The 12,014-nt window shown below is 46.0% G+C and overlaps 1 protein-coding gene across 1 annotated transcript in view; it reads left to right on the top strand.

Annotated features, from left to right (window-relative positions):
• EPHB1 (EPH receptor B1) overlaps window positions 1–12,014 on the top strand; it is a 407,554-nt gene that overhangs the window by 335,250 nt on the left and 60,290 nt on the right. The window contains exon 10 of the mRNA XM_036332515.1: window positions 8,209–8,331. Coding sequence (XP_036188408.1) covers window positions 8,209–8,331 — 123 coding nt within the window. The remainder of the gene's footprint in view (window positions 1–8,208; window positions 8,332–12,014) is intronic.

Below are 12,014 nucleotides of genomic sequence, written 5' to 3'. Positions count from 1 at the left end.
TCCTCTGTGCTGGTAAGAACACATCTGGATGGTGTTCTTGGTTCAGGGGACCATTTCAGGAAGGACGTTGTCAGAAAAGCAGCTGTTCAGGAGAGAGCAGCCTGCCCGTGGGGGCTGCCAAGTCCCAATCTGTTACCTCCAAGACTCGGAAACACCAGTTTGGTGTAGAAGAAAGGCAGGCAGGGACCTGGCGGTCATCATCAAGCATCACACCATTACGGCTAAGGAAAGGACATGCTGCTGTGCAGCATGAGATTAAATGGAACCGTTGAGCAAAAGATCAATGAAGGCAGATGTGATTCAGTGTAAGAACATCCTCTACCCCCGCTTGGAGCTGTCCAACACAGAGGCCGGCTGCTCAGTGGGGAGGTGAGCTTCCTGTTCTTGGAAGCATTCGAGCGGAGACAGTTCTCAGTCAAGAATGTTGTAGAGCAGATTCCTGCTTCAGATGGGACATGGGACGACATTAGACCCAGAAAAACATCTAAATCCAAGGTTCTACTTCTGACTTTCTTGACCCTGGGTGGAGCATGTGTTTTAGAACTGTAGAGGGAATACCATCTAGTTTACTAGAAATCACCTTGAGTACCAGGGTGAAGGTCAGGTCTACCTCCTGGAGGAGGGAGACAGACTGTGGACATTTTGGCAGCTTGTTCTGGAGGTAACAGGAGTATTCATAACTGAGTAGGAGTAAATGAGGGACTTTGGGGAAAGGAGGAAAGGCCCCAAGGTGCAAAAGGTGGCTGTTTTCAATGGGTGCTTATTAAATGCCAAACAAATTGAATGAGCTAGATTTACCCATGTGTCCACTGCTGGCTCTAAGCCAGAGCCTCTAGAAACCATGGTAACTTAGTCTTGAGCTCATTGGCTGTGGCCCTCATGTTCCTGGCAGGATTTCAATGGCCCAGAACCAGTGAGTCTTGCCTAGAAGGACCTGCATTCCCTGGTCATTGATACCAAAGAAGCAGGAAGATGTTAAACTCTTTTTCCGGGAATACCTTCCTCAATAGCTCGTAGACTGATCCACTTTCCTTCCCCCAGGCACATGCTAGTCAATAACTGTGGTTTTTAAGAACAAAGAGTGACAATGTGGTGAAACCTCCAAACAGAAGGTGGAAGGAAGATGGTCCTCAGATCAACTGCTCTTTAAGCTCGTTGCCCACCCTGGGGCTCCCCTCTTGTATTCTTCCCCGAGCCCTGACTGAACACCCAGGATCTCTGCTCTTTCGTGGAGAAAGACAACCACCCATTGTCCTGGTCTCAGGCCTCAGAAGCAGGTAGAGCAAACTGTTTCTAGTGCCCATTGACCTTTCCTGGCAGGTTCAATCCAAGAAACCGCTGGATCTTCAGCCCTTCACATCTACAACTTCAACTGCCACCCAGGTGCCAGTCAAATCTAAACCCCCGGACCTGTCTTCCAGCTCTGTTTCCATTCTGTTTTCTGACTGTCTTCTGAGCACTTGTATATTTCATCTGTGCATTCACAGTCCAAAACCACATGTGCCGTGCCAGCTTCCTTAACAATAGGGTTTCTTGCCCAAAGTCCATGACCTGGTTCACAATACCACTTCATTCTAGATGACTTGGCATTGATTTGAATTCTTCTTGTCCCTCCCTCATTTCCCATCTTTAGTTGCTCACCAAGTATGTGACTTCTTCCTTTGAAATTTCTCTTGCCTCATCTTCCGTTCTCATGGTTGAGTCCTGTTATCTCCTACCTGCATGATTGCAACAACCTCATAGTTGTCTTCTCAGCCTCCAGCTCCTCCCTGACAATGCATGTGAATGCTGCAGCCTACCAGCTAATGTACTCCCGGATGCCTTGCTCAGTACATCCCTCCCCTGCTGATGGAACAGCTGTCAGCTCTGTGTGTCCGACGACAGCGTTCCTCATGCCTTTGTTTGGTAATCAAGGTCCTCTTGTGCTAGTACATCAGCGCTGTTCCACTTGAGACTCCCCTTCTCTCCACATTCACGCTGGGCACAGTCTCCTCACTCCAGGAAATGGCAGTCCTCTCTCTGAGCTGTGCCTCATGACACTCCAAGCTTCTCCCTCTTCAATGCATGACCATGTGACTTGTCCTGCTAAGCCTCTGACCTTGAAGACTGACATTCACAGCCTTCTGCCTTCCCTGCTTTCATCAGCATTCACAGCTTATTTCCAAGTGTGACTCTTACTCTCTAGACTCTCCAGCACTGTACCCCAATTCTTTCATGTCTCAATTGCCCGAAGAAGTTCACAAGCTGTATTTTCCCCGTAACTCCCACAGTCCTTAGAGCAATGCTGTTTGGGTGTCTAGTCAGTGCTGAGAAAAAATGAGGGGTGCTCAACGTATTGAGACAGAGAATTGGATGAAGTCCCCTCCAGGGTCTGAATTTTCTATGCAGTTTCCTAAACTGTTCCCTCTTGTGCTTAGGTATCTGGACCAAATTTAGGTGAGTCACGAAAATGACTAAATCTGGCCTGGATTCAGAGTAGAAAACATGGAAACACACTTCCCTGTTTTCCATGACTGTGAAACCTATTGGAACACAAGATATCAGTGACTGAAAATACCCTAACTCACTATCTCTCTAGAACCAGGCTGGTATTGGGCTCTTCCTGGCACCCCTGATGTCTCCCAGACAGCCATGCCGTCCATGGACCTAACAGATGTCCATGGTTCTGATTTTGAACTTTCTGAATGCACACGAGGGCCGGAGAGGAGCAGTCTTCTCCTTCCGCTTGTCATCCCTAAATGTCACTACTATTTGGAACTGGCTCTTTCCCAGCCTGCTTCTGTTCTGCTCTGAAAACCTGGCACTTGTAAACTTGACAAGTGACCTTTTAGAATCACCCCACACATCTGCCAGCATCCCCAGAATTTGTCCCAGCATCATCACTTTTGACAGCACCCCGATCTAATGAGGCAGGGTGTCTGACAATGGCCAGGGGTTCCCTCTGCTTCAAGGACTTCTCCATGCCATGCAAGAACACTCTGGATCATGGCTAAGTTATTTCTCCCCAAACTGAATATATTTAAAGCCGTGGGTCATGTTTAAGATACGGCAAATCTCCCAGAACTATGGTCCTTTAAAGCTTTAGGCAGTCCAGGCTGTGACCCCAGCAATAGCATAAATGGGTTTTGAGGTCAGAGAACAAACATCTACAAATTAGATCTTTAATAGAAACTGCTAAACTAGAAGATCATACAATTTAAGATATTTTCTTCTGTCAAGGCACTAACAATCAAAAGTTTAGATCCATACACACCAGTTTTGTGCCAAAAGTACGTGCCCTATGTTTAATAATAACCAGAAACTGTAAAATTTTATAAATATAGAATATTAACAATAATAATGTGAAGCATTGGACAGAGCATTATAAAACGCCTTATATGATCTCTTTAGATTACATTCGATATTATGATTAGTGCCACTAATAATATTTCCCCAACACTCACAATCTGAGAGCATTTTCTGAGCCCCATCTCCAAACATTTGGCGCTGCCTGACTCGGCAGCTGACTTGAATTCCTTGTTCACTGTCTGGTGATTCATTGCACTAAATACCACTTTCCTGATAATTAAAAACTGCTCACTGGCAAGTGGGAGCAGGAACAGGCTGATGCAGGATTTATGCAGAAACGCAAAATGAGCCGAAAGACAAATGACCTGTTCTGCCCAGCTCAAGGCATTCTTTTCTCTCATCATCATCTGGGACTTGAGAAAGGCTGGCTGTAACACGGGAGAGAGGCCTGGAGAGAAGTGTCACCCAGAGGAGACGAGGTGATGCAGGGGGAGCCATTAAGTGAGGTGCTCAGCCGCATCACTCTTCTGATTTAGGACAGCCATGGCCAACCCCAGCCAGAGGTTGTAGGCCAGGACCATTTCCCAGGTCAGCCCTATCAGACCCTATCAGAAGAAAAGCACCGAGTTTGAGCCTTTGTTAGACTTTGGATGTCAGTTTCCTTTCCTCAATGTAGCAATAGGATCCTCAATTTCAGGCAAACAAGGACTGATCCCTACTGTTGCCTAGAGGCCAGGCATTCTAATTAACACCACCTCACCACTCCTAGGCTCCTTGCAACCTCTCCGCTTCTTGTGAAACAATCAAAACCCCTGGCCCCAAATAGCCGCTTTGTAGGTACATACACACACATTCACACACACACACACACACACACACACACACACACACACTCCATAATTCTACAAACCAGCAAGGTAGCAAACCTCTCTGTGAGTAAACTGCACCGGTCATTATAGTGTGAACTTTCTCCCATTTAGATGCACTTAGTTGCCTATTACTGGCCTAAAAGAATCCTGGCACCATCAAGAAGACATGAGCCATTCCCTTCTGGGAATAGCTCCTTCCCAGAACTCATTGGGGCCAGTATCTGTAAAGCTCATTAACTGAGACTCCTTTCTCATTCATCCTTATATATGTCTTTACTTGCAAACCATTCATTACAGCACATTCTAGATTGTTTAATTAAGTTCCATGGAAGAGATCCTTTAGGACAGCTTAACATACATCGTTTCAAAGCCCTTGATCTAAAATAACAATGTAGTCTTTTTTTTTTTAAATATATTTTATTGATTTTTTACAGAGAGAAAGGGAGAGAGATAGAGTTAGAAACATCGATGAGAGAGAAACATCGATCAGCTGCCTCCTGCACATCTCCTACTGGGGATGTGCCCGCAACCCAGGTACATGCCCCTGATCGGAATCGAACCTGGGACCTTTCAGTCCGCAGGCTGACGCTCTATCCACTGAGCCAAACCGGTTCCGGCAATGTAGTCATTTTTAATGTAACTAATATAACCCTAAGTGGCTTATGTCCCTCACTGCCCAACCCGCTTCGCTTTCCCTTCCTACCTCCCCAGACACTTTTTAGAACAATTTACTGGTAATCATCTGGAGTATATCAGTTTGTGAGCCCTCTCTGTACATCAAGCACTGTGCTAGGCATGTCACTTGCACTGGGTTATCATCATCACCACCCCAGAGGGAGGTGTTATTCCCTCCATTGGCAGAGGAGAAAATTGTTAAAAGTGATGGATATGGACTAGTTGCATTATACTGGGTTAGTAAGAGTCTTTGGGGTTCTGACCTCACCTCTGGGCCTCAGAATCTGGGCTCTTAACCTCCTCTCAGCACAGAATTTGGGAAAAGTCACAGGTTGTTGACACTAGCTGTGGTCCCTTTTGCATTTTGCGTGGGTCTGTTGTTGCCTCCTCTCATGCCCTCACCCCTCCAATGCACACAGACTGACTTCCACCTACAGCATCTGTTTCTGTTGTGTGTTTTTAATTCATTCATTGAGGTAACATTCATTAATAACACTTAGAAATTTCAGGTGTATAACAATTCACTATCTGTATACTCTACTGGGTGTTCACCACCCAAAATCTAGTTTCCTTCTGTTACCATATATTTGACCCCCTTCACCAAATTGACCTAAATGCTCTCTCTGGCCATGGGGCCTCCCCACCCACCTGCACAGCAGGCCAAGCAGCTCCAGCGAATGACTGATGGGAATCGTGTGGTAATAACACAGCTCCCTCCTCTACGGGGTGGCCCAGCTCTGAAGCATATGGTGATTTATTTCTGGGGTTTCCAGAGCTTCCCAGGGGCTGAAGCCTGCTTCAGTTCCCCACAGTGGTAGTGGCTTGAGAGCACACTTCAGAGGCTGCCGTCCTTTCCTTCTTACTTCCCCACTCACTCACAGGGACTTCTTAGGGTCAGGGCCCAGATAAGCCACTTGCCTTCAATATCTTATCTCAAGTGTTGCTTCTGGAGCTGCTTGTCTAGCTTCGTTAGACACTTTCAACCTGTCCTTAATCCTTCTTTCTCTTCATTTGTTCTCCCTACCAAATGAGAAAGAGATGAACCACCACCCTTTTTCCTCTTCTCTACTGTTATTAAAGTAGAATTTCTCCCTCTCCTCTCCCTCTCCCTCTCCCTCTCCCTCTCCCTCTCCCTCTCCCTCTCCCTCTCCCTCTCCCTCTCCCTCTCCCTCTCCCTCTCCCTCTCCCTCTCCCTCTCCCTCTCCCTCTCCCTCTCCCTCTCCCTCTCCCTCTCCCTCTCCCTCTCCCTCTCCCTCTCCCTCTCCCTCTCCCTCTCCCTCTCCCTCTCCCTCTCCCTCTCCCTCTCCCTCTCCCTCTCCCTCTCCCTCTCCCTCTCCCTCTCCCTCTCCCTCTCCCTCTCCCTCTCCCTCTCCCTCTCCCTCTCCCTCTCCCTCTCCCTCTCCCTCTCCCTCTCCCTCTCCCTCTCCCTCTCCCTCTCCCTCTCCCTCTCCCTCTCCCTCTCCCTCTCCCTCTCCCTCTCCCTCTCCCTCTCCTCTCCCTCTCCCCATCTCTATCCCTTTCCCCATCTCTCTCCCTCTCCCCATTTCTCTCCTGCATCTCCCAGGGATTAGAACATTCTAGTATAAAGGTGATCTATTTGCTGTGTCCAAATTTCAGTCAACAGATTCCAAAGTCCATGTTGTCGTTCCAGGTTTCCAAGGAGCATGCTAGGATGGTGTTGATTGTCCTAAAGCAGGCCTTCCCGGATGCTACCAGTGACTTTATTTAATGACTGGGAATGACCCATCTTTCAGAAAAAGCAGTTCCTCTGAGCAGGGCACCTGGCTCTCTCTGGCTTTAAAGAAATATCCCTTTCAATTCTTTCCTCTATTTTCCTTCTCCCTCTGGATTATACTCTGGCACTTTGATCCTTGAATGAATTGGTGACCAAGCCAACACTAATTTGAAGAAGCTGTAGAGCAATCTTCAGAAGATTTTTGGATGAAAATGTCAAACTAAACCATGTGTGAAGGGCTTGGAGTCATTCTAGGACAGGGGTGGGCAAACTTTTTGACTCTAGGGCCACAATGGGTTCTTAAACTGGACCGGAGGGCCGGAACAAAAGCATAGATGGAGTGTTTTCTGTGAACTAATATAAATTCAAAGTAAACATCATTACATAAAAGGGTACGGTCTTTTTTTTTTTTTTTTTTAGTTTTATTCATTTCAAACGGGCCGGATTCGGCCCGCGGGCTGTAGTTTGCCCACGGCTGTTCTAGGATAAGCTGTAGTGGGGGACGCAGCCCTGAGGGGCAGAGCTCAGGGAACCTGAGGTCCAGCCTGCGCCTTGGGCCCCAGCTGAGGGCATAGAGCACTGTGCATTTCCAGATCTGCCTGACCTGCTAACCTGACTCTTACATGACCTTGGCGGCGTCAGTGAGCAGGGAAAACGCCTCCTCTTCACCAGGACGGATGCTAGACTGTGTTGGTTAGCTTTCAAAGCTTACCGTCCTCCTACACACCACCACCATGAAAACAGTCTCCATACTTTGCCTAATGAGACAGCTAACATGCTGAAGAATTACATTGTGAATGAATCCATTTGTTTCTTGGGTTCCATTTCCTGTTTTTGTCCCCTCTCTTCCACTTTTTTAATCCATTTTTCTGCAGTGACAATTCTCTATTTATCTTGCCACTGTAAACATCAGTGACAAAGTCTATATTTCTTTATATGTTTCTCGTTCACCATTTTATTCGTTTTTCATACTTCAGTGTGTCTGAAGGCACAGGGTTGCGGGGGGCGGTTGATTACCATTTTTTTCATTCCACCTCATTTTTTTATGTAGACACTGCTCTTTTCTCTATCAGTATTTTCTGTGCTTCCCTCTTCAGATTTTCCCTTCTAGTAGACTGTCTTGGTATTTATATCTTGAGGTTTTTCCAATAGCAAATTCTTCTTTTTTTAAATCCATCCTCATCCCTCTTCCAGCCCTGGACATAGCCGTCAGTAATAACCTTAACGGCGGCCTCCACTCAGGAAAGTTGTCAAGTTGATAAATATTGATATCTGCCCTACCATTTTACCACCACTTTTCCGCTAATGCGTTGGGTTGGCATCAATCAGCTTCCTTGCCTTCTGTGAGCGCCCGGTAAGGGAACTGGTCCTGATCTGTCACTTATAAATAATCTGTCCCACTTTTCATCAAGAGCTCAAATTCAGAAGAGAATATGGAGGAGAAGGAGAAGTAGAGGACAGAGAACCAGGCTAGCGTGGCCCGGAGGGAAGGGAGATGGTGAGGCCCAACAAGGCAAGGAGGGGCAGCCTGGTGTGCAGGAGAGACCCCCCAGCCACACCCTCACTGCTGGGGACAGCAGCCTGTGCTTAATGACCACCGTTCCTCTTCGGATGTTAACCCTGCTTATCTCCTCCAACAAGGCTCCCCAGGGATGAAGATCTACATTGACCCCTTCACTTATGAGGACCCCAACGAAGCTGTCCGGGAGTTTGCCAAGGAGATTGATGTATCTTTTGTGAAAATTGAAGAGGTCATCGGAGCAGGTATGGCTCTCCCTTCCCCTCGTTTCTGTTCTCTTGGTGTCCAAAAATCTTCTGCCCACCACTTTAGGTGTTCTCTACCATCTTTCTCCCTAGGAGATGAGTTTGGCCATCTGCAGTGTGTTTCTAGGGACCTTTGGGGGACCTTGATCATGGTGGCCATGTTTGGTGTTGCAGGGAAGTCAGCTGTAGTTTTAAAAGATTCAGAAATAGCTCTGGAAAATGGACCACCAAATTCAGATAAGGAAAAAGATGTAGAGCGCTCAATTGAGAAGACTTTGAAAAAAATAGAAATTTTTAGAAAGCTGGACCTAGTATCCCACTCACTGACAATGACATCTCCATGCCTTTGGGCCAAGATTTCTTCCCATGCATTCAGTCTTCCTTTCCTACATGCATGCATTTAGAAACAGACCATGATGAATTGAAGAGGAAGCCCTGGATCCAGAAGAAAACTCACCCATAACTATATTTTCTACAGAACATCTATGATATGAATGGTAACACATGACAAGTTTAACTCTCAAGAAACATGTGTGCGCTCATCTATCTTACTGCTGGGAATAAAAACCCAGCCTTACAGAGAACTAACTGCCTGAGATGCTCTCAGGAAATCTTATCTAAAGACTGATCCAGGATTTTCATCTTCCTTTAATGGATTGGTAGTTAAGTCAGTTTGATAGTGAACCCAGCCTTATTAATGTAAATAAGCAAAATATCCCAAAGTATCATTACTTTATAAGTAATCTCTTTATTGTCTCCTCTGCTGCTGCTTTTGAGTATTATTAAAGTTGTGTTTGCTTCATGTCTTCTTTCCTGCTTTTATTTTCTTCTACAATATTCTTTGTCTTTTCTTCTTTAATTCGTAGTAGCCATTGTTTAAGCTCTCACCACACTTATATGCTTCAGTCTTTTTAGCTCCTATGTCTTTATTCATATATTTGAAGAGCCATGGAGTTGCCTCTTCCCATAATATTTTATATTTTAACTCCATGAAATATGTCTAGTCAAAGTCGTACAGACAGCCACTTCATATATTATCTTTAGGGGAAAGTCACTGTTCTTCCATTCACTGCCTCCCTTAATGCACTGAGGGGTCAAAAAGCCATCTGTGAAATTGGAAGTCGCATTTGAAAGCTTGCCCCATTAGGGCACCATTTTCATGCTCTGGTTTTCCTCTTAAAGAGCTCCAGCCTCATGGCATCACTGTGGTGGGTGCTGGCACTCTCACAGAGAGGGCATGCCACCCTTTTCCCACCAGCCCCTCAGGCGTTCCAGCCGGCTGGCTATGATCTGATCCACATGAGTCTATACATATTTCCCATTGACTTTCATTAAATATGTTACTGAACCACGACTTTCACTTCTGTGCAGATAATTTTCTCTTCCTCCTTAGACACTGACATACTTAAGGATCCTGACTTGGAAGGCTGGATACCAGATAAAGTGGAGTACTCTTAGGGGCTCAGATTTCTCCAGTAAACTTGAAGGAGTGTTGGCGAGGTGGATGTTCAGTCCTGCACCCTGTTTCCCCTACGTTATTAATTGTGGTTGTGTCATGTGGTAATGGTGCTAGTGATTTTAATGTTGTTATTTATGTCATGTGCTTAGAACAATGTGTCCTGGGCTGCATTTCATCCCAGAAAGCACACATCAGCCCCATTCCGCCTTTGTCAGGGGAGGAGTAAAAAGCCTTCTCACTTGTGATCCTGCTAGGGAATTATAATGTTGGGTGAGCTCACCAACTACTAGAAGCCTGTAAAGGGGCAATTGATGGCCTGTTTCATCCTTCACCTTCAATTTTTGTGTAGCCTTCGATGACGTTTGTGTATTCTGCACAGAGAAGCTCAGTCTTCTTTGTGGCTCACATGATACTGGGGCAGGATTGATACATTTAGCAGTTTATAAGATTTCCAGTAGCTTGGGACAAAAGACCTCTGCCTGGTTGCTGTTGACACCTTCAGCCAGACACTCTTCTCTTTGAGATTATGAAATCCCAGAGCTAATCCCTGTGGATAGTAATCCACTCTGCATGATTGGTGCCATTTTAACAGTAGACACTCTAGGTTGGAACCAATCTTTCTCCATCCTCCAGTTCTTTTTCTCCTTTGCCTTCACTCTGGCTTCTCCCACACCCTGCCTCACTGAGATTGACTTCACCTTGTGCTAAAAGAGCTGGTATGAAGGCCAGGTTAAAAGATTTTTTTTGTAAGGCAAGATTTACACAGTGTGATCGGCAATATTTCTCTTAGCCCCCTGCCAGGTTTTAGTGCAGGGGCAAAAACTGGGTTGCAATGTGGTACCGAAACATGAAAAGAAGAATCATAAGTCATTTGTCCTTCCTTCGTTCGTTTCTTCATCAGCCTCTTTCTGAACACGTCTTGCATGCTGGATGTGGAATTCCAGAGGCGAACAAACTGCTCTCCCCCTCATAGGTCTGACAGTCTTAGTGGCAAACAGACCAATAATAACGTGCTCAGTATTTTATGTGATTTCCAACACAGGTGCGTACAAAGTGTTGGGCCAACCTAGCAATGTTCAGCCTTATTCAAGGAGTGGGTGGGGGGGACCAGGAAGATTTCACAAAGGAAATAATCTTTGGCCTGAGCTTTCACACAAGTAGAAAAAATAAGTTTTTGTGAAACTCATGAGATAATGAGACAGGAGAGGAAAAGTTAAGATATCAAGAAGAAAATGCACATGATTTTCCAGCAGTGGTGTGCTGGAGCGAGCTTCATTACCTCGCAAGAGCCAATTTTGTGCTGTCTTCTTTGAGAGATAGATGTCTGCTTGAGGGTGGTCAGCAGCGACCAGGCAGAGGTCTTTGTCCCAGCCTGCTGGGAATCTTACAAATCTTTCCAGCCCCATGTTCAGAGATATCATGTTCGTCTCATGACATCTGTCATGGTAGGAGTATTTACACCATGGGAATTGGCAAATGCTACAAATCAGGGGTATTTGTTTCTTTGTTTTATGGAGAGATGATAGCTTAACACTTATTAGCACACTTCTGGACTGTGCAAGGTTATTTCAAAGAATTTTCAAAGGAACCAGCCTGTGTCTGTTGAATTGGAGCCGGAGGAAAGGGTCATGTTTGTTGCAGGAGAGATTAAGTTTGGAGTGCAAGATCCTTATTCATTAATCATTGGCTCTGTGCCTGCAACTGTAGTGGATTCCAGAAAATACACTGAATGCCTAGCAATGCTGTCCTGCAGGGGTTATTGTCCGTCATAGACACACAGAGGATAGGTGATTGAGAGCTAAGATGAGGGGCTCAGAGAAACATAGGTGGAGGTGGGAGGAGAGGCTTGGTGGCAGGGAAGGAGCCAGGGAAGAGGGACCTGGGAGGCTTTGGATGGGCTGAAACTCTGTGTAGCACATCCTGAAAACAAGGAGGGGAGAAGGATTTGCTGAGGATAAGTATTGAGCATTGAGGTTAGAGAATCAGGCTGAGGCCTAGAGACCCAGAGACTGCGGTATGGATTTTATTCTATAGAAAATGGTGAACTCCTAGAGGTTTCTGAGCAGGGTGAGTGACAGGACTAAGGTGGGGAGATAAAATTGATATATGCTGTGTTTGGAGTGGACTAGCAAGGGGTGATGGGAAAGGGTCAGTACAACCTTGGAGGCATGGAGACAAGTTAAGGGGTTTTGCCTGGAGAGGGTTTAAGATAGCAAATGCTGGG

The sequence above is a fragment of the Myotis myotis genome, unplaced genomic scaffold, assembly GCF_014108235.1.
Source record: "Myotis myotis isolate mMyoMyo1 unplaced genomic scaffold, mMyoMyo1.p scaffold_m19_p_13, whole genome shotgun sequence".
Lineage (NCBI taxonomy): Eukaryota > Metazoa > Chordata > Mammalia > Chiroptera > Vespertilionidae > Myotis > Myotis myotis.
Note: the sequence above shows the minus strand (reverse complement) of the source record. Positions and strands in the feature narration are given on the sequence as shown.